This window comes from Alexandromys fortis, unplaced genomic scaffold (assembly GCF_014885135.2).
Source record: "Alexandromys fortis isolate MF-2015 unplaced genomic scaffold, M_Fortis_MF-2015_v1.1 scaffold_19, whole genome shotgun sequence".
NCBI lineage: Eukaryota > Metazoa > Chordata > Mammalia > Rodentia > Cricetidae > Alexandromys > Alexandromys fortis.
In genome coordinates this window covers 15,462,869-15,486,615 of record NW_026067890.1, presented here as the reverse complement: position 1 = coordinate 15,486,615, position 23,747 = coordinate 15,462,869, and the positions used below count along the sequence as shown (strand labels likewise).

The window sequence follows — 23,747 nt, the reverse complement described above, 5'->3', positions numbered from 1 at the left end:
GGGTCAGCCTTACAGACCAGGTTATGGTAACACACAACTTTAATCCCCGTATCCACAATGATATACACCTTTAATCCCAGTAGCCACACTAGTTGCCATTGAAATCGGGTGGTAGTGATGCATGCCTTTAATCCCAGTTCTAGAAAGGAATATAAGATGGGGGGAGACAGCTCTCAGGCACAGTCTCATTCTGAAATTTCAGGAGACAGGATCGCTATTTCAGATGGAGGTTGAAGAGCCAGTGGCTGGCTGTTTTGCTTTTCGGTTCTTCAGGTTGAACCCCAACTTCTGACCCTGAGCTTTAATTAATTGTGCTTCACACTTCCTGGTTATTTAGTTAATATTATGTCCTTCTTGGGTCTCTGAGGGAATAAGACTAGACAGTTATAATTTTCCTTGTTTACCAGATGCAGAAAATAAACTCATTAAAGAAGTGTAAAGTATACAAGGTTGAGAGACACCAATTTGCATGGTAATGCTGATAGAAAGTAAGTTATGTACAAGACTTTGAACTCACCAAGATAGGATGGAGAGTGGAATATTTTCTCTGGATTTATCAATGCAAACGGATTAAACAGTGTTGATGTATTTTTTGCCTCTGCATATTATATATAGATATTGCATATAGCTTTTCTTAAATTAGTTATAGCCTTTTTAAATTTTAGACATTTGCCTTTTTTCTCCCGAGTCCCGGGATTAAAGGTCTGTGCCACCATTCCTTGGCCTGTATGGCTGCCCTGTGTGGCTGTTTTGTGTTCTGTTCTTCAGACATGCTTGCTTTATTAGAACCCAAATAATAACCACTATAAGTCAGTCTTAGGATGCAGTCAATCTGAGGATGGAGTCTGAGCATGCAGTCTGAGGATTAGTAGAGACAGGATCGCCCCTTCGGTCTGAGGTTTCGGTAGAGGTAAAAGGTCTCTTTGGTGGCTGGTTGCACTGTTTCTCTGACCTCTCAGCTCTCACCCCCTAATATCTGACTCCTGGTTTTTATTATTAGGACAAATTGGAATTCATGCTGCAGGTAGGTTTTGATGTTTCAAAAGCCCATTCCAGGCCCAGTGTCTCTCTCCTCCTATTACCAGCAGACCAGTAGGTAAAGCTCTCAGCTACTACTCCAGAACTATACTGGTCATCTTCCTAATAATGGTCATGGGCTAACCCTCTGAATCTGTAAACCAGCCCTACGTTAAATGCCTTCCTTTCTAAGTTGCCTTGGTCATGGGATCTCTTCATATCGATAGAACAGTGATTAAGACAGAAGTTGGCACCTGGAGTTGCACTTCACTGTGACAGGCCTGACCATGCTGCTGTTTGGAGGACTTTAGGACTTTGAACTAGAAAAGCCACTAAAAGCTTTAAGTGGGACTTAATGGATCATCCTTTGGGTAAACAAGTCCAGCTCAAAAAGTTTCAAAGGGGAGCAATGTTAATATTAGCAGCTGGGCTACAGACCATTCTTGTGATAGTTGGACGAAGAATGTGACTGCATGTTGCCCCTGTCATAAAAATGTGCCTTGAACTAAATTGAAATGCTTTGGGTTAAGGTTAATAGTAAAGAAGATTCCAAGACAGCCTAGTATTGATTATAGTATGGCTATTAGATCTTCAAGAGATGCAAAGGAGCAAGCAAGGCAAATAGGAATAGTACACCTACAGTTTGAGAAAAAAAGGAACACTAGGAAATGTAATGTTGGAGCCAAGTCCTGTGCTCAAGGAAATAAAGGTTTTAAAAAAGACCCGATTCAAAATGGAATAAAAGGAGTAGTGCCCTCAAGGCAAAACCCCACCAGTTAAGCGTCCAATTTATGAAAAGGCGTTAAAGGAAAACTTAAGCAGCAAAGGAAATCATCAACAACAGAAAGTGTATGCAAATATATTTCAAGAAATTGGCTAGGTCCCACCTTCTGAAAGTAGAAGAAATTGTCAGCTTCGGCTGGCCATGTACTTCTGGCTGTACAGTTAAGAAGGCTCTAGGAAAGAGGTTCTAGACTCTTCTTCCAAGGTTACAGAAAGCTGCTGAGTCCAGACATATGGGAGTAGAAGGCCATTGTATGAAACTGTGAAGGTAAAGCCTGGTTTGCTTTGGAGACCCCAAGATGTTGAATATGGTAGTGCCGTGGAATACCTGCCAAGGAGAGCTGCTAATGGGCGTGGAGCAGTCCAAGAGAAAGAGATGCATTGCAGTCAGCAAAGCAGACTTTGGAGGTTTCCCTGCTGGGTCTTGTTTTGGTCTCATTTTTCTCCTTTTCCTCCGTTTTGGAATGGTAATGTATATTCTGTGCCATTGTATATTGAAAGTATTTGTCTGCTCTTTGCTTTTGCTTTTATATGGGGTTACAGTTAAGAGATTGCCTTACTCTCAGAGGAGACTCTGGCTTTTAAACTATCTTAAGATGTGATAGATTCTGGGACTTTTGAAGTTGGACTGAGTGCATTTTGCATTGTTATATAACTAGAAGCCTGTGGGGACTAGGGAATGGAATGTGGTAGCTTGAATGAGAATGATCCCCATAGGTTCATTATTTAATACTTGGCCCTGATGAGGATATAAAGCTCCTGCACCATGCCTGCCTGCTTCCTGCTACAATGGTCATAGACTGACTCTCTGAAACTATAAGGAAGTGTGCAATTAAATGCCTTCCTTTATAAGTTGCCTTGGTTATGGTATCTCTTCGCAGCAATAGAACAATAACTAAGACAAAGGGTTATAGTTTAATGGTAATGTATTGGTGTGTCAAGTTGACAAATGGTCAATTGGCCTGTTCATTTGTATGTCATTTGTAACATGCTCTAGGGAAAGGGAACCTCAAGAAAATGTGTCCATCTGATTGCCTATAGGCAAATCTGTAGGGCGTTTATCTATTAATGATTGACAGGAATTTCTCCCTAGTTTGATCAAACTTAAAATTTCTGTTTACTAGTTTCTTTTGGAATATTGTTTTCCAATTTCTTTTGAAAAGCAAGAGAGTGGGTTATGACTCAAAGTAGATTGAAGATGGATGGATGGATGGATGGATGGATGGATGGATGGATGGATGGAGAGATGACTTTTAAATAGGAAGAGCCCCTTTGGGGTGTGCCCAATCATAGCTGATACTTAGGTGGTAACCTTGAGTTTTTCAACTGTGAGACAGAAAACTCTCTATGTAGAGCTGCACTATCGGGTACCATTTCATTTGGAACGGGGTGGAACAGCTTGCTCACACTTGTTTCTTGTACTGTAGGGTTGTGGATTTTCTTCTGAGTAAGTCTTGGCAGGCATGATTCATAGGAGTTAACTCCGAAAGTATTTGGAAGAAAAACCTGGAACAATGAAATAATTACTGATTTGAAAGCAAGCCATCTGGATTTTCAGAGTGTGAGCTAATTAGAAATATTGTATTTTTCACCCGCATGTATTCCCTTGCTTGCATTTTCTCCTTTCATCCCCAGTTCCTACTCCCCCTGCTGCTGACACACTCTATTCCCAGTTCTCTAGATCTCATGTGAAGTCTTCTTTTCCGCCTTCCCCATCATCATTTCCTATCTGGTGAGCTATTGTCATTAGCAACAAGAGCAAAACAAGCCCGAGGCTCAGGAATCGCAAGGAAAATGAATAATCCTCTTTGATGAGGGGTGGCTATTCTTCTTGCTCTCCCTTGCTGTACAGTGCCCGCAGAGCTGTGAAAATATCAGTTAATGTGTGCTCATCTGCCTCTGGGGCCTTTCTGTCAAGGCCACTCTGGACAAAGAGTTGCATTTGTTTTTGTAAATTGCCTCATTAGAATATTATACATCTCCATAGAGAATGTTCTTGAGATATATACATCCTTTAGCCCTGAGATTACATATTTGGCTGATACTAGTTCATTAAAACCCTCTCAGATTTTCACACCTGGGAAATTTGGAAAGAGCAGAGAAGAGTCATCCAAAATCAACATCACAACTGAATTTCTCTTTTCAAAGACTGATGAAAATGCAAACTAAAAGCCACTTTTAATAAGTTAACAAAAGAATAATTGTGGTTGAAATAGCTTCCTTCCATAGCCTTCATTTGTTATATGAAAAGATAACATTTTCTCCCCGAAGAAGCACATATTAAAAACCAAAAAAAAATATTTAAAGCTTGTGGGAGGAACCTTATTTTTAAAATAAATTTGGAAGTAGTGATCCTTTTATCAGTGCTTGGCAGTCCTACTACCAGCTGCGTCTATTGAAACAAACCAGGGAGGAAACGACAATTGCGGGAAGAGATACTGTCACTCAAGCTCAGCCTTGAGAAAATGGAATGGAGACCATATGCTTTGTAGAAAAGGAATCCCCATTTTTAAACGAGGAGGTGGCCAGGGAGTCTTTTATGCTGCCATGGATGGGAAATTCCTGCTTAATGGTCTCTGTTCTCCAGTGAAAGTCCCTTGAAAGGCAGAGACGGTCTGACCCTTCTGCCAGTGTCCCAGGATGCACACCCCTTATGCTCGTTAACATGCTAAAAGGTACAGGAAGGCTGATCTAGTTAAGTGAGAGGACCAAGTGTGGAGGGCTAGTGTGGAAGTGAGTAATGGCGACTGATGTGACTTCCAGGGCTTTGTTTACTTCCGGTATCTATCTCAGCTAAGGACAACTATTGTTTCCTAATAAGGCCCTTCTCCTTTATTAATTTATTCTCACTTTTCCCTCTCATTTTTAGTTTGTTCTCTTGTAGGAATGCTTGAAAAGCTTAGCCTTATGTGAAAGCAAAATATCATCTACCTAAAAGCTAGTGCACTGGTACAAGGAGGTGTTCTTTAAGACAAAAGGCATGGTATCCACAAACATGCTGCAGGAGCTGGACAGACGGCTCAGCGGTTAATACACTTGCCTGCTCTTCCAGAGGTCTGGTCTTGAATTCCTACCACCTACATGGCAGCTCACAACCTTCTGTAACTCCAGTCCCAGAGGACCCAATACTGTCTTCTGACCTCTGAGGGCACTACATACATGTCATGTACAAACATACATGCAAATAGATCATCCGCACACATAAAATAGAAACAACATCTCAAAACAAAACTGTAATCGGAACTGCTTGTTTGTTTCCCAGACCTGAATAATCACACAAAAACTATATTAATTACAACACTGCTTGGCCAATGGTTCAAGCGTATTCCTAGCTAACTCTTATCTCTTAAATTAACCCATTTTTATTAATCAATGTATCACCACAAGACTGTGACCTACTGGTAACATTTTCTGGCGTCTTTGTCCTTCAGCAGCTACATGGTATCTCCTTGGCTCTGCTTACACCCTCTCTATAGCTCCGTTCAAATTTCCCACCTGACTTTACTCTGCTAAGTCATTGGTCAAAATAGCTTTATTCATTAACCAGTAAAAGCAACACATATACAGAAGGACACCCCACATCACAAAACAAAATAAAACAAAAATTAAAAAAAAAAAACATGAAGCCAAGTTTCTGAAGAGAACGTCATCTTCCACTGAACCTTCAGTGAAGCAAAGTTGATTTACTGGTTAGAACTTGAGTGATATGCAGAAGTTGGAATGTTTTAAGTCCAGAGCCGAGTTGGGTCCCCTTTAGCCCACTGAAGAACCATTTACTTTCCTCCTCAGTACCAGACTTAACATCTTCATGACCAGTAGGTAAATCCTTTTGAAAGTAGGAGCGAGCAGGTTCCTCCTTTGTAACCCACCAGTGGGCTAAGGTTGTTGTTGGATAGATCTGAGGCCCACAGAAGAGATCTCCATGCCTTTCTGTAACCACCTCCCTGTTGCTTCCACTCTCTTATCTGTTGGAGTCATTTTCTATTACCATAAATACAAGATAAAACCGTTATCACCTTTAAACATGGCATTTGAGGTCTGAAATCTGCTCCTGGGCCATAGCCCGTTCTAATTGGCTCCATAATTGAATATCTCTACGGGATTTACTTTGAGGTAGGAGTTGTGATTCTTTTGCATCTACAATAACTTAAAAAGGAAAGAAGGTCAAAACAGGAATCATGTCAGAAATCGTTCATTGAGGTTTTATATCTAGAAAAACTAACCCAGTAAGTTTTAGAGCTGGTTGGTTTTGGGAGGTGATCACTAAGGTCCCCAAAAGGGCATGCGCTGATCACGCTCTGGCCCCAGCTTCTCAAAAGCACCATCCTATGAACTCAGAAATTCAAGTACACTATCCTATGAGCTTCAAAATGTTCAAAACCTTTCCAGTCTAAAATTCAGCAAAAATTTGTTGTTATGCAGAGGAGGCTACCATCCAGATTGGACATCTGAAGAACACAAAAATTGCAAATAAAAGGCACCAATCAAAAAGGTGCCAGGACACCCAAGGACAGCCATCACAATGCCATTTGTTTTGCCTAGAGCTAATTCTTTTCACATGAGTGTCTTATGATTTGCAGTTATTTTCAGAAATGATTAAGTTTGTGGATAAATATATGAACTATCACCCAGAAAGAGCTGCACAGCTCAGCCTCAGGGAGAGTACAGCAGTAAGGGTTCACTTCAGTGACTTGTAAGAGTCAGCTACCCTATTCCCATGGACACATTCTTTTACATTCCTTACACTGATTATCATGGAAGACCCAGGACTGCTGAAACACACTGTTCATGCAAGGATATGCTTGGGATTTAGCATTGAATATGCAGGCATGCAGACAGAGTATGCTGGAGAAAACACTCACTAGAGACATTGAGGAATATGAAGACAAGGTAAAGATGTGAGTTTCTAGTATTGAGGAGTCACGTAGAGGGAAAAGGGGAAGAGTCAAATCAACAAAATCAAGTTATATTTGAAAATACATAACAAAACTTAGTATTGTATATACTGATAAATAATATTTTTAAAAAGATAATGATAAACTACCAGGGGTGCGCAGGTTAAGTGGTATAAGCTGACCCTTGAAACAGCGCACAAGAGAAAGTCTTAGTTGCCTCCACAGAATTCAGTTATATGGGGAAAATACATTCCTAAGCTGTCTTATGTGGGCGGATGGTAGAAAAGTATAAGGGGGGGATGACAGTATCCTGCAGGTGCTAGTTCCACGGGGATGGAGTATTTCTTGAACAAATAGTTGTGACTCTGTTATCAAACAGTGGTAGGAAATATGTACCTGATTCCTGTTAAGCATATGAATTCCAGTAGAACTTCCAAAACATCACAGATATTATCAAATTATCCAATTAGCAAAAAGATAGGAAAGAGTGAGAAAATATAAGAAATAACAGGACCATAAAACAAATAAGGGCAAATGAGGGTATCATCCTGTGTGCTTTAAGAAAGATGATTTAGTAACAATTTTATTTGACAAAACACTTGTGTACCCAGGCTACAAAATAATTTGAGGGAAGTGTTAGAAAAATCATTCTGATAATATCAGGAAATCTTGTACAAAACGAAAAATAATCCAGAAAGCTTGAACTTCTGGATACGAAGAAATGTAGCAAATTTCAGAGTTCGGGAAATTCCTTGTGTTTTTTTCATGGAGCGCAAGATAACAATATTGTAAGTTACTAGACTTTTCCTTTTTGTTCTTTATTAAAGCTGTTACATGGCACACAGACATGAAATGCGTGCCCATCACTTTCACCCCACCTCTTCCCACAAATACCATTTCATTTTGTTGTTCTGATTTTGCCTTGACAGGATTGGACTGAGGGCCTTCGCAAGCTAGGCAAGCACTATACTACTAGGTTACATGCCTAGTTTGTCTATGATATATTTAAAATTGACTAGAGAAGTACAAAATTCCCAACCATTAAAAATGACTGATAATTTAAAAGATCAAATGCTTATTATCCTGATTTTATCATTACATAGTATATAACATGCGTTGAATTCCCACAATATGCTATAAAGATGTATAAATGTTATGTATCAATTAAGCACCCATTATCATCGAACCATTCTAGTGCCTTGTAATAAAGGCAAAGATATAATAAAATAATGGGAGAGAATTAAGGCTCAATCTCTGATACTCTCTTTAGCTATCTATCTAACAAGTAGGAAGGTGATGGTTTATTTAATAATCATCATCTGTGCTAGAGTTTAAATAATAGTGAGCATAAAAGTAGCCTTTTGAGAACTGCTTTTGGAGAAAACCCATCAGTTATAATCCTGTCTCGAATGGAAATTACTACAGGCTACCACAGTAAAAAATAAATAAAAATGTAATTTAACTTTTTGAAAACAGTTTATAAATTAGTGGCACTCTGGGAAGATTGTTATCTGATCACAGGTGAAGGTGATATGATTCTGCCTTGGTGATAGATTTGTCTCTTGATAGCTAGAATTGCTGTTCTTTCCTTATTACTGGTGTATTCAAACCACCCTGAAGATCACTCTTACATGGTCAAACCACCTTGATACTTGATAGCAAGGCAAACAAATGACCGGAGAGGCCCCTCCTTCCTCAGTCAAGACTGCACTTATAGTCAGCTAGGGCAGCAAGTATAGGGATTTGCTAAAGAGCTTGCTCTGAGTTTTCCTTAATATTTCTAACCCTAAATAGAGGCAGGAGGTCTCCCTAAAGCAGAGAGGAAACCTAGCACCGAGTCTCTGTCACATGCCAATTCATGTAATCATTGCAGTAACTATGGAGTATGTATTCCAAGAAAGGAAACATACCCTGGCAAGGTCATACAATTTTCCGTCTCTTGTATCAAGTAAGTAATGAGATTAATTTCTTAAAAATGAGGAAAATTTATTCATTTTGGTTTGTATTCAAATATAGTGAGGAGCTTATAAACTACAAGAAATTTTGCTTCATTTTCACAAGGTACATGCTCTATGGAACAGCATCCAAACCAGGGAATAGCATTATTAAAATCTCTGAAGGCTACCCCACAGCATCCTTCTGCTCTCCTGATCTCCAGAACTTATACCTCCAGAGTGGTTAGGTAGCATTCATTTAGACTGTTTCTGATTTTTGTATAAATGAAGTCATAAAGCACACTTCATGTCTGGCTTCTTTCTATTGACATTGTAGTTGACTCTACTGTTAGAGATGATTAATTTTGCTCATTTTCATTACTGTAGCACCTCACTGTGTGAATATACTACAGTTTACACATCATTCTATTCATGAACATGTGGATAGTTTTCAGTTTTTAACTATTATGAATAGTGCCAGCATGAGCATTCTTATATATGCATCTTTCTTAATACACAAAAGTTCACTTTCTGTCAGATAAATACTTATGAATATAATTCTGACATCGTGAGATTTGCAATAGAAATCTTGAATCTGTATCATAACTTTTTATTTACAATTTTCCAAAATAGCTATACAGCCATGAAGAGAATTCTCATCTCCACTATTCGTGTGAACAAAGGCAGATTTTAAAATCAGATTCCTGACCCTAATAGATACCTAGTGCACTTTTCTTTTTGCTTAAGTTTTATGTAAAACTGAGAACTTGATAATGATTTTCTTTTATAAATTCCATGATTGTTTCTAAGATTTTAACTCTCTCTTCATTGCACGAGTTTCCTCTTTCGTACAGGAAAGTATACCTCTGCTGAACAGAGCGCAGCAGAGTCAGCAGCGCTTCAGGAGCCTCACGCAAATACTTGTCTTCACTGATCCCCGCCTCTTCTATTTTTTCTGCATGGCTGAAAAGAACAGCAGTGTGGTTCTTCCAAGAATCTCCCAGAAGTTCCTGAAAGAGAGAGAAGTTAAATGACTGTTTGCCTTGGACTCTATTCCTCAAAAGTGAACAAAGCTGATATTAAAGCCCAGCGTCATTAGCCAACAGAGCCCTCCGTCATGATATTTGTGAAAGCTGATCTATGTAATGGGAAGTGGCTGTGAGCTCAAGTGTTGTTAGCACATTGAGGAAGATGGATGGGGTTTCTGAACAACAACAAACGGCTTTATTTGACTGTCTTGCTTGCTGTTATAATTGATATGCAAAGACTTAACGCTATAGAGAATCTGGCTACCCTGTATGTAGTATGGCCAGCACTCAGTGGTCGCTTATACTTACTCCACAACCAGATCCTGTGAGAAACACTCAGTTCCTTTAATTTGTGGTACTTTGGGCAAGGCAATTGTTACAACATCTATTTTTTTCTTTTTTTTTAATGTCATGTTATCACCACGAAAGTATCTACTAAGGGATTAAAATGACATAATCTGGTTATGCTCAATTGATTAACTAGATGACAACTAACGGAAAAGCTAAGATCAAAATCCATTTGGTGAGTTGGAACAGCTACACAAGATTACTGCAGCCCTCATGTTCCTCTTGCCACATGCCTGGAATCAAAGGCAATTGATCAAATGGCTTCTTCTAAATGGGCTTGAGAAGCGCTGAAGAGTGTTGTCCCTTTGTTTAGTGATATGTACAAGCGGGTTGTGCAATAAATTCTTCCTTGATTAGTGAAAATTAGCTGATATGAAGCAGAAACCACAGCATGTGACGTATTGCTCATCCAATGCTCAAGGCATCTAGGAGCAACCATTTAGCTTTTGAATGTTTCCAAACTTACATGAACTCATAGCCAAGTGACAGTAAAGTAACATTCTCTTCCTTCTGTATGCTCCCATGATTGAAATATTTTCAGTTTATAACACCAATTTAAAAATGTAAAATGTCTATGAAAATAGGACAAGAGATAGCAAGGACTTCTATCTAAACGAAAGCAAACAGAAATAAATGAAGAATTCGTGGCAGATATTATGCTATGCTTTTTCAATGGGCAATCTCTTTTAGTCACCTGCCGCCTCTCTCCCTCCCCTCCCTTTCTCTCCCATTTTGTGTTTTGTGAGACAGACTCTTACTCTGTCCCCAAGGCTGACCTCAAATATACCAACCTGGCGTTTGCCTCCTGAGTGCTGGGTTGGAGGCAGGCACCACCATGCTTTGACACGCATAATTTTTTGGTGTTCCACACAAATCTTTGCCCTAATACTATTACTATTCATGTCGTGGCATCAAAAATTGACACACTGAGCTACATACACATCAATAATGTTTTCATTGAAACAGTCTGGAAAGCTAGGTCGCAATGTATATAACAAATATGTGGTTGTATTTATGGTGTAGTAAAATAAATGGAAGGAGTAAAGAAAAGAGACAGTGAAGGAAGGAATTGGAACAAGTAAGTCTAATTGGAAAATATGTATGAAAACTCTGAGGCAGGGATTTTAGAGATATTTATGACTATGGATATTAATTCCAACTCCTGGAAACAGTCTGGCTGTTATCAGAGCCATTTATTTATACATATGTTACAGGAACTTAGCAGTGGCCTCTATGAAGACTCGTTCTGTGTCTGCGTTGTCATCCCAGGGTCCAGCACACTGTGAACTCTCAGCAATATCTGCTTAATATTTTGGAATTTGGATCCTCTTGGTTGAGTCAAATAGCAGGCTTAGTTGTTTAGTTTTGAGGGCTCGGTTCTGAATTTTATTCTCAGGGATACAATCCTGTACTTCTGAGTTTTATAGCTTCCTGTGGTAGATTTCTTACAGAGACTACCTGTTTGCTCTTACCTAATCAGAATATGTCTGTCTACACCGCAGAGTTACAGGTTCCCCTAAAATATCCTGTTTCAAGAAAACATGAGCCATCTTTTTAAAAACCAGTGTATGAGACAGCACTATCTTAACAGCGAATACATGAGGATTATGCAAAGCGGGGCTTCACTGGTCACATCTCCTGTGCTTTTAAATCCAAGTTCATTGAAAATCCTGTTTGTTCAACCACTGGAGATCACAATTCTACCAACCTAAGTATCCATATGATGCCAACAACCCATGACATGACAAAGGATTTTCGTAGGACTCTGTGGTGCTTGCAGTGTATTGTACATATTTCTGGTAGAGAGGAGACGCACGCTGCTATGTGAATGAGCATTGATATTAGCGTTGAACTGTGTCCTCTCCCTAATTCATTCACCAGCTCCTAATCCCCAGTCCCTCAGAATGTGACCTTATTTGGAAAGAGTGTCATGAAGATGTGATTAATCTAAGGAAAAGTCATTAGGTTAGCTCCTGGTCGAAAATTATTAATGTCCTTATAAAACAGGGAAATGTGAACAGAGACACAAATATAAGGAAAAGGTCATGGACCCTGGAAATAGTCATGGACAGGAGAAAATAGTCCAGGAGAAGGCCTGGGACACATCATTTCCTCATGGCTCTCAGAAGTAGCAGACCTTGCCAATTCTTTGAATTCAGACTTCTGACCTCAAGAACTAAGAGACAATAAATACCTGTTACTTGCCACAAAGGGATTAGCATGGGCCTGCAAGATGGCTCAGGGGATAAAAGTATTTACAGTTTGAGCCTGTATGTCTGAGTAATTCTGAAGGCTTATTGGGAGAAAGCCTGTTCTCATCAAGAGGAGAAGAGGCGCTCTGGCCTGGGTAGAGACCAATGTCCCAGCTAGGCCAGGTCAAGGAACCACCCCTTGGAAGGTAGACTCACCTAAGCCATGAAAAAGCAATAGGTAGAATAATTTTCTCTTTAATGTGCTACCATGCCTTTTCTTCCCAGAATCCCAGAATTCCCAACTCACAGTTCAGTGCTCACTAGGCCGCGGCCATGCTTCTTTAGGTCTCCTTTTAAAGCATGCTCTCCCTAACACTTCAAACATCCCCAGCATCTGGGGGCTTTCTTGCTCTTTTTTCAAAAGCCTCCCTTCCACCATTTGGCTGCTTTCCCACTGTGTATCTGATTTCCACACTGCCTTGAATGGCATGGCTTTTTTTCTTCCCTCCTCCATACTGCTCCTTCGAGTACCTGCTGAGATTCACAGTTTACCTGCTCTGAGTGTTTTTTAAATTCTAATAAAATTGTCCTTTAGCTTCTGTTTCAATCATTCTGAAATTATATTATTGAGGCTAAGAACCCCAAGAAGGGACTGGATTTTCCCAGTATCATCAGGCAACCAGGAAAGCCCCTCCCCCTCGAAGTTCCAGTAACGTGATGTCCCGAGTTAGATCCTTAGAACCCACACAATAGCCAATCCCAGTTATCCTCAGACCTCATGCTGTGACCCTGTAATAGACAGATGCTCACAGCCTACTGATGATGAAAGATAATACTAAAATTAAAAACAGAATTAACATAACAAAAGAGTAGGGATTGTATGATGTTGGACTTTATTTCCGCTCAGGTCCAGCTATTGATCATGCTCATATCTGAAAGTTTCTCACATTTAGCACCCCAGTGTACCATTTCTGTGCCCCAGAGATTGTCAGGATACTAAGATGTGTATGTACAAGTTAGGAAGTAACTGGTGCTGTGAGCCCTGGAGCACCACCAAACCCACCGTCCTGATGACTTTGGTTGGTACCTAGACCATTCTTGCCATTAAATATTTCTGAGTTATCATCATAATAAAAGTACACGCTAAAAACACTCTTTTGTACAACCTTTTCTAGAGATATATATCATAGCACAATTCTTTCTTTACTGAGTTAATGTTTTAAAAAGTAAGTGGCATAATTCTCTTCGTTCCTGGCTTTCCGTAACAACATGCCCCCCTTTTATTCTTCAGGTGGTTCCTATACTCCAAAGTTATCTCGCCCAGGAGGGATGAGTGAAATCACTGAACACCTTGGCAGTCACAAGCCCGCATGCTCAGTCACGGGATTTTTTCTTTTTAAAAATGAAAAGATACTTATGTCGTAAATTGTGAAAGAAAACACACTTTTGAGTTACTACCCAAACCAGAAAATAACGACAATTTACTTTCTAATTTTTGGTTAGTCTTTGACCAGAGAACAGTTGAATAGTGTCTCTTGGTGATAGTCATCTTGTCAGTGGCCGAGCATGTCCTCTGAGGACTCAGAAAATGAACAATCGTGGTTGATCGATGTCTCAAAAGAAATTCAAGGGCAATATAAGTAAAAGTAATTTATCTGGTGCTAATAATTTAAATATAGAACGAAGCCAAGTAGAAATGCTCCGGCCACGGACTGTTTGGTTTCACAGTGCTCGCAGGTATGAGTCTGTCTAGTCCTTTTGGGACAGCTAGTAAGAATATAAACTTTGTTTTCCAGGAATGGTTCATTTTCTCAGGACCTCACCAGCCCTGCCCCATTTGTTTGTGGTTGATGAAATCATAGCATCTGGACTTTTTAGGGGGAAACGTTAGAAAAAAAGCCAACAATTACATCAGCTGAGAAAAAAAAAATATCCTGGAACAGGAGGGTCACACGTACATGTATGTGTGTGTGCATGTGTGTGTGCGAGCGTGTGTGCGTGCTATTCCCTTACTTTCATCTCACTTTAAAGTGCTGCATTTTCTTTCCCAGATAGTCAAAGCTGAATAATAACACCTCAAGTCATACTTAGGGAATATTCAACACTAGAAAGCATCTCTCCAAATCGCCTCATTTTAAACATGAGAGAGAGAGAGTATTAAGGCCGTGTGATGGTAAGTAGCTTGATGGAAGTCACATGGTCACATTGTGATTATTGGCAGGGCTTAAGAAACCTTAAGAAAAGTTCCCTGACTGTTAAAACCTTGACTAATAGTGATATAAAATGATAACTCCCACAGCTAAACACTTATGATGCTCTTACATGCCAGAGTCTCAGTTAAAGGAGTTACTACTGCCAAGACCATGTTGCAACCCAAAAGGAAGTCAGTTAAGTAGATCCTCTCATCAGCTGTAACCAGTGAGGTTCAGAGAAGTTACCCAGGGTCACGGTGAAAACAAGTAGCTAAGAAGGACCCTTGACACAGGTATGTATAACTTACCCAGAAGCCTTGTTCTTCATCTCTGTAGTAAGCCAGCCCTTCTGTCATTCACTTGAAGGTGTGTTCATCCGTCATAACAGAACTGCTTTGCCATTTTCAGTGGCTCTCCTTTGTAAGGTGAGCTCAGGGCTAAACATGTCATATTCACTAACACGATTATGTGGAAGTCTTTAATATCAATCAGCGTCCTTTGTGACTGAGACTCTAAAACCAAGAAAGGCTAGTAACATTAGGCTTGTCTTTGAGTACATTCTAACAGCTGACGAGGCTCATAAGATTGTCTAATACATGCAGGCCCATCACTGGTCTTTGTGAGCCTAGTCTAAATGAGCACCCACCAGCAGCATCAACAGTTGAGTGACTGATTCTAAGACAAAAATCTATTCTTGAAGCCTGCTTGTTCACAATAATAATACTGCCCATGATTATACAAAAGAATATAGACTTTATGTAGCTCCTCCCCTTCCCCCTGTCCAAGACAGGGTTTCTCTTTGTAGCCCTGGCTATCCTGGAACTGTTTCTGTAGACCAGGTTGGCCTTGAACTCACAGAGATCCTCCCATCCCTGCCTCCTGAATGCTGGAATTAAAGGCATGAGCCACCATTTCCTAGCTCACTGTACTAAACTCTGAGAGTCTTGTGGAAGAAAGGGAGGAGGGATTGTACCAGCCAGGGGGTCATGATGGAGTTATCTACAGAGACAGCTGACGTGGGCTTGCAGGAGCTCATGGGTGTTGGACCAACAGTTAGGGAGCTTGAATGGGACCGACGTAGGCCCTCTGCATGTGAGTGACAATGTTGCTTGGTCTCTTAAGAAGGCTTCTAACTGAGAGCAGGACCTCTGCCTGGTGCTTAGTTGGCTCTTGGCAACCTGGCTCCACCTCCATTTCAAGTTAGGAACTCAGTCCTGCCTCAAATGGATGTGCCATGCTTTGTACAAGCCCATGGGAGGCCTGTTCCTTTCTGAATGGAAATGGAGGAGGAGTGGATAGGGAAGGGATTGTAGGGAAAGGGGTGAGGACACGAGGAGGGGAGGGAGGGGAAACTGGTTCGTATGCAAAATAAATGGAAAAAATATTATTTAAATAAAATAAAACAAAAAAGAATATAGACTCTAGTCAGTTTATAAGTTCATCCCCTAGAATGACTTTGTCTCCCTCAGGCTGGCTCTTTATTGGAGAAGACTATTCTATTTTCTCTGATTTATTTGTGGATTTTCTTTTTAACATTCAAATAAGATTCCCATTAAAACACATTCCTTTCCATTTCGGAGGATACAACTCACTGACATCTCTAGTAGGGACCTAATATAAATAAGGAATAAGATCATTTGGAGGAATGCTTTAATCATCACAGCTAGCAGCCTATGAGAAATATTAAAGCAAAATATTAAAACACAAAGCAGGAGACAACGGAAAGGCACAGGAAAGATGAGGCCAGTCCTTCCATGCCAGGACTCCCTTCTTACCCAGAGAGGGAAAGGAGAGTTACCCATTCTCCTTGTTTATCAGCCAAGAAGGAAACAAAATCCAGCGAATGCCTGGAACCCATGAACCTTGACAGCCCCTTAAACAGCTGCTCTTGGTCCTGTCGAATATCAAGACATCTGGCCGCTTCTGCTGATCTGGGAGCACATACAGCTAGCTGTCATGGGTATCTGCGGCACCTGCAGAAAGGAAGTCAGAAGCTTCCAACTTGGCCTCAGAGACCAGCAACAGAAGACCAAGAGGGACCCCAAACAAGTCTGCAACTGCTTTTAGCACTCACAGGCTGCGCTGAGGATTGATAAGTCTTGTTTGTTGATATTCAGAAAAAAAGAGAAATTATTTATTCTAGAAAAAGCAAAACAAAACACGATCTGAGCTTTGCTTGTACCCATCTATTGTTGGTCTTTCAATCCTGACATAGACAACGGCTTAAGGAAAGCAGCTGTTGGAGAAAGCTATGCAGGTACCATTTCAAAATACAAGAGTATGAATTAATTTGCCTTGTAGCAAAACAGTGTGTTATAATGTTCTGTATACTAACACTAGAAGAATCTATTTTCAAAATGTATAGAATTGAAATTCTTCTGGCCTCAGCATAGGGAAGCATTCTACCATAGTGAAGAATAGCAAGATATATGGAGGGGGTCAAGATGGTTTTTGAGAAATGGTTTCTGAATTTACTGAGTTTATGGAAAGCAGCCATAAGTGAACATTAAATAATATTCTTAAAATTATTCTGATGTTTGGGTGTAGGTTTCCTGCTACTTGATTCCTACCAGAAATACTGAGAACTCAAGAACAATGGCAATGGGTTTTTGATCCTACTGCACGTACTGGCTTTATGGGAGCCTAGGCAGTTTGGATGCTCACCTTACTAGACCTGGATGGAGGTGGGTGGTCCTTGGATTTCCCACAGGGCAGGGAACCCTGATTGCTCTTTGGGCTGATGAGGGAGGGGGACTTGGCTGGGGGAGGGGGAGGGAAATGGGAGGCGGTGGCGGGGAAGAGACAGAAATCTTAATAAATAAATAAATAAAAATTAAAAAAATTAAAAAAAACAAAAAAAACCCCCAACAACAACAAAAAAGAAATGCTTTGAAATACAGGCTTTAATAGCGTGGGAAGCTGTGTGGTTGCCTTAGATTTTATATTGCATTTTAATTGCAACCATCTTGTTTACTAATGACAGCATGACTTGAATCTTCAGGAGTTGGAAGATGAATGTTTTGCTCTGGTCACTCCACGGTTTCCACTACTATTCTCTTGTGATTACACACTTGGCTTTCCCCAAACTTTTACAATCAGTCATAACCACTGAGAAACAAAACGTGTGTCTGTCATTTGGGTCACTCTTTGTCTTTGCTAGTAAAATGGGGGGAAGCCCTTCATCGGAACACAGTGACTAGGGCAGCCCTTAGGGTGAACCTCTCTCTAGAGAACCAAGAGCTTGGCCAGAAAGATGCAGGTCAATGAATAATTTCTAGGAATTGTAAATAACAGCATTCATAGATCTTTTTCCTACACTTTTCCTGGTAATATTCATATATACATCCATGGTTCCTCCAAAACCCTTCTCCTGACCTAGCTCCTTTTGCTGGACTGTCTAATGAATGAAGGCCTCCACGTAGCAACTAATGAGAAAGGAAAAAAAATAAACAGATATAAACACATGTAGCATGTATCATTTAGGTTCTGCCTAAAGTCTTTGTAGTTCATGGCTGGAATGGAGAATTTTCTATGGATTCTGTGGCAGGAAAACATGGAAAATTACAGATTTCTTTCTTGTATTTCCTAAGTATGTATCTGCCATTTGGGTCAGTGTTTTGTCATTTCCTACTAAAGGGAGAAAGTCCTTCATCTGAACATCTGTCAGAGCTGTGGTAAACAAGGTACCACAAGGAGAGTTAAACCTAGATGCCCTTCAATTGAAGAATGGATGAAGAAAGTATGGAATATATACATATTAGAGTACTACTCAGCAGTAAAAAACAAGGACTTCTTGAAGTTTGCAGGCAAATTGATGGAAATAGAAAACATTATTTTGAGTGAGGTAAGCCAGACTCAAAAAGAGGAACATGGGATGTTCTCACTCATATTTGGTTTCTAGCCATAAATAAAGGACATTGATCCTATAATTCTTGTTCTTAGAGAAGCTAAATAAGAAGGAGAACCCAAAGAAAACCATATAGGCATCCTCCTGAATATTAACCTTCATCAGGCGATGAAAGGAGACAGAGACAGAGACTCACATTGGAGCACCGGACTGAAATCTCAAGGTCCAAATCAGGAGCACTAGGAGAGAGAGCACGAGCAAGGAACTCAGGACCGCGAGGGGTGCACCCACACACTGAGACAATGGGGATGTTCTATCGGGAACTCACCAAGGCCAGCTGACCTGGGTCTGAAAAAGCCTGGGATAAAACCGGTCTTGCTGAACATAGCGGACAATGAGGACTACAGAGAACTCAAGGACAATGGCAATGGGTTTTTGATCCTACTGCACGTATTGGCTTTGTGGGAGCCTAGGCAGTTTGGATGCTCACCTTACTAGACTTGGATGGAGGTGGGTGGTCCTTGGACTTCCCACAGGGCAGGGAACCCTGATGGCTCTTTGGGCTGATGAGGGAGGGGGACTTAATTGGGAGAGGGGGAGGGAAAGGGGAGGCGGCGGTGGGGAAGAGACAGAAATCTTTAATAAATAAATAAATAAATAAAAAAGAAAAAAAAAAGATGTCTTTACTTACCCAATATATAGCCACTGACCTGGACCAAGATATTCTGTGTACTGTCGTCCCTCAGTGTCAATGGGGAAATGACTCACTGCCTCAGCTTTTAGCTAAACCTGTTTGTTCTCAAGCTAGTTATATAAAATGATGTAGTATTCACATAACCTATGCTCAGCACTCTTTATAATACTCTAGATGATATCTAGATTGTACTTAGTATAATTCTAACAGTACAATGTAAGTAATGCCCTACATCATGCGTAGTCTTTCTGCAACGCTTTTTTTAATGCTAAGTCTTTCATCACTCTTCTTAGCCAGTACACTACTGTGGAGTTAGCACATTGTCATTTCTGACACTTATTTGACTCTTCTAGATTATAAGCTTCCTGTACTCAGGCCTCCTGTCCCTGCAGGTGTTCTGCACTATGTGTGATAATCATCAGTGGATAAATATGCATTGTTGATGAAGTATTACAAATTGTCCCCTTGATGTTGTGTGGTATGTTGGTATTTCAGTTGGTAATATTGAACCCACCTTCTCTCTCTATATATATATTTATATAAATTTAAATAAATATATAAATATTTATATATTACATAAATTATATGTTAAATAAATATATATTTATATATAATGTGTGTATTATATATACATATATATGTATATATACACATATGAAAGTGCAGATATACAAGTCTTACTCTTGAGATACTGTTTCAATAGTAATGGGAAAATATACATTTTTAACAAGTTACCCATCTGATTCTGGTGCAGATAGTCCAAATAAAGTGATATTTTATTATGTTTTAGTAAATGCAGCCTTCCTGAAAATCAGAGTACAGAGCTAAGCTACTAGCGCCCAGGGAGTGGTGACACACACCTTTAATCTCAAGGCTCAAGGTCACCTTGGGCTATGTGATATTGGATCTGTCTAAAAACAGAAATTTTAAAACTCACACAAAGGTGATCCCAGTATTTGGGAGTCACATGCCTTTAATCTCAGCACTAGAGAGATGGAGACAGGAGGGGTATGGCTGGGCAGAGAAAGGAATATAAGGCAAAAGGAGACAGAAGCTCATGGCACTCTGAGGTTTGGTAGAGAGCTTTACGGTCTACAGTCACATTCAAGACAGGATCGACCCTTTGTCTGAGCCTTGGCAGAGGTAAGAACGCTCTAGTGGCTTGGTTGCTTTGCTTTTTTGATCTGAAGCTTCAACCCCAATATCTGTCCCTGTGTTTTTATTACTTATTACAAACTTACTCAAGTTCAAGGTTCTTAAGGATTTAAGGCTTCACTTCCGGAAATTAGTTTCTAGAAATTTCTGTCTATGACCCAGAACAGTGGTTCTCAACTTGGGGGTTGCAACCCCTTGGGTGTCTCTTGTCAGATACCCAGCTTGTCATATATTTACATTACTATCCACAACAGTAGCAAAATTACAGTTATAAAGTAGCAATGAGATCATTTTATGGTTGGGAGTCACCGCAACATGAGGAGTTGTATTAAAAGGTCACAGCATTAGGAAAGTTGAGAACCATGGTTCTAAAGGAAATTATCAAACAGAACTGGAAGAAAATCAAGTCACTTTTTACTGACTATTGATATATGACTCACACTTGGAAGTTCAAGTATCTTTTGAGCCAGTTTGTTCCTGGGCCTTGCCTCTGCAGAGCATGCCCCCAAGTGGGAAACATGGTACCAGTATGATTGCATCCTTGTATTACCTGGATCAACTGGACTGGGCTAGACGCTTCCTGTCCAAAGAAAGGCACATCAGCTCTCTGGACCAGCAGAGCAAGATGGAGACCCTCTTGCCCAAAGTGATATGTCAGGGCCTTCTTGACTTCCTGTGTTACATGTTTCATGCTCAGCTTGCTGTGTGGATACCCTGGAGTGTCCAACACCTGTGTCTGTAGGGTTATTTCTTGTCCCCCTCGACGCATGAAGCTGCGGAGGTGACAACTGCGGCCCAGGCTGCACTCTGTGGTTACAGAGCCTGGAGAGAGACTGCTGTAGAAGTCATCACTTCCCAAAAGAATATTCCCAGCCGAACTTTTTCCACTCTGCGTCGTGCCAAAGATAGCCAAATTGATGATCATTTTGTTGGTGTCTGTCATAGCTGTGGGAAAACAAGGGCACCACAAAGAGAGTTTAGTATCTGTACTTACCCAATATATAGTCTCCAGCATGGCCTGGGATAATCTGTGTACAGTTGTCCCTCAGCATCTATGGGAGAATGACTCACCGCGCCAGCGTTTACCAAAACCTGTTTGTTCTCGTTACTTATATAAAGTGATGCAGTATTCATATAACCTATGGATAGTACTCTTTATAATACTCTAGAAGATATCTAGATTATACTTAGTATAATTCTAATAGTACAGAGTAGGTACTGTCCTACTATTGCTTAGGGGAACTATGACAAAGAAAAAGAGGGTCTGTATATGAACAATACAGATATTTTTATCTGAGTATGTTCAGCCTGTAGTTGAGTACATCTCCAAATGCAGCATCCATGGATGGAGAGCTCCCTGTTCTGCCTGTGATTTAGTGCATCTACAGAAGTAGAATCCATGGATGGAGACCTCCCTGTTCTGCCTGTGATGTACTTCCTCCTCCTCTGCAGTCACCTAAGCGGGTCCATGTGCTCCACTACAGAAGCCACACAGACAGAGTGGAAATTGGAATAGCAATAACTGATAGTGAGGAAATAGAGAAAAATCAAATAGAAGCAAGGAATGTCTAAGGACAGGATAACTGCAGGAAAAGGGGGAAGAAGCCAAATCCCATGAAGATAAACTCGTTTAGGGAGAACATTTTGATGCCTCTGTGTGGTGGAAGAGAGAGTTCAGGATTGAGATCACTAAGTTCAGGAACCACTGGGGAAGATTTAAAATTCATTTCCTGCTAGAGAACTAGAAACACAACAGTGGAAAAAGAGACTTTTTCAGCTGAAATTTTCTTTTTGTTTTATTTATTTTTATATGTATGCATAAATATAAAATAAATTTTATATGTATAAATAAATATTTATTTTATATGTATACATATATGTATATTCTTATATACATATATTTATATGTACACATATAAATATTTATTTTATATGTATAAATGTTTTGCTGGCATATATGTTTGAGTATCACATGTATGCCTGGTGCCTACAGAGGCCAGAAGATGTTGGTTCCTGTGGAACTGGATTAAGGATGGTTGTGAACTACCCATACAGATGCTGGGACTCAAACCACGGTCCTCTGGAAGAACAGCCAGTTCTCTTAACCACTGAACCATCTTTCAATCATTCCCCCACCCCTTTTGAGACAGGAGTCTCACTCTGTCTCTCAGGTTGGCAGGTTGGCCTGGAACTCACTATGTAGTATTAACTGATCTCAGACTTATGGCTATTCACCTGAATTCACCTCCCTGGAAAGCAGGAATTACAGGCATGAGCTACTACGTCCAGGTCCATTCGGCATTATATTATCTAATTTAATGTTTAAAAGTCAGACTTAGAATTAAAAGTGATTCTAATGTAATTTTAAAGCACAGTTATTAGGAGAAAGAGAGATACTTACGAATGTAGTAAATCCATCCTAAGAGCATCAGTGTGTGTTTCTCAGAAGAGAATTGCCTGCTCGGCATTTTAATAGTGTCGGCACCTGCCCATCTCCCCAGTCCCTGAATATACAAGTGCCTACTGCAGGTATTCCTCTTTCCTGCTTCCTGAATCCTGCTCTCCTAGGAAACATACATGCTGCAAAAGATGGCTACTGCTTCTCCTTATGAAACATTGCTTTACAACCAGGAAACAGTCTAATGAAAACAAGGACTACCAGTAACTTCTATTAGGAAATTAAGTATTTCCTGTGTGGTTGACCATTACAAAGCATGGACTCTTGGATGAAACTCTCTGTTTCATTGCGGAAGCGAGAGAATTCCCATGAAAAAACCCTGTAGTTCTCCTTCAGTGAATAAGCCTCAGAGCTTTTTAAGGCCATTGGTCTTTTTCATTGACTGATAAGCAAAAACAACTGGCAAACTGTCAATGATCCCAGTTTGCTGAATCATAAATAAATACACTTTAATAGGTAATAGGGATTATTTTGCTTGTGATTTACAATTCTATTATATGGTGTTAAGTGTTAGCCTACTTGTTCTCTAAGGTCCCTCACCCCACCCAGTATTTCCCAGTCTTATCACACACACCTTCAAGAAGCCACACAGCCAAAAAAAAAAAAAAAAAAAGTCACGGGTTCCAATGCCCCTGATGTAGCTCTCCGTTCATGTAGCTCATTCATCTATGTCACCTGCACTGAGTTGCCATTCATTTCTCTCTAGTCCCGAATCACATATCTACTATGTTTTAAAACTGACTGTGTGCCGCTTACCTTTTCCAGTCCTGGAAACGTAGTCTTCCCAGACTTCCTTGGATCTGGTACAGTTTATTCTTTGAAATGAACTTTAGTCTCCTGGCTGCGTGGTACCAGCAGGCGACTGATACTGCATTATTTTGCTTAGTTAATCTGTTACCAGACATCCTCTTTATAAGTGATTAGCTGTCTTCTAACCAGAGCCTACCGACGTTACCTGACAGGCCTGTAATTTTAGTAGATACTTCCTGAAAACGCTGTTTCTAGAATTAGGCTCTTTGACTGAGTGTGTTCCTAATAAATAACAAGGTTCCTAGAATAAAAGTATGAGACATTCTCAGCCAAAGTTACACGTTTTCCTTTTCAGTTGATAAATGCTACATCAATACTTCATAAAACATCAACAAACATATGTGTATGATAATTACAGACTATGTAACAGTATTTAATTCACAAATTAAAAATT

General features: G+C 40.1%; 1 protein-coding gene across 2 annotated transcripts; it reads right to left on the bottom strand.

Moving 5' to 3' along the window:
* Positions 1-59: 59 nt before the first annotated feature.
* Gimd1 (GIMAP family P-loop NTPase domain containing 1) lies at positions 60-23,414 on the bottom strand. 2 transcript variants are annotated; one of them, XM_050155456.1, is made up of 4 exons: positions 23,300-23,414; positions 20,636-21,030; positions 9,494-9,639; positions 60-3,306 (listed from the first exon to the last, which is right to left on the bottom strand). In XM_050155456.1, exons 2-4 carry the CDS (start codon positions 21,026-21,028, stop codon positions 3,204-3,206), a joined length of 642 nt encoding a protein of 213 aa, XP_050011413.1. In that variant the 5' UTR covers positions 21,029-21,030; positions 23,300-23,414; the 3' UTR covers positions 60-3,203. The 2 variants fall into 2 exon arrangements, with proteins under 2 accessions (XP_050011413.1, XP_050011348.1); XM_050155391.1 differs by lacking the exon at positions 60-3,306 and having other exon boundaries at positions 5,303-9,639.
* Between the last annotated feature and the right edge of the window lie 333 nt (positions 23,415-23,747).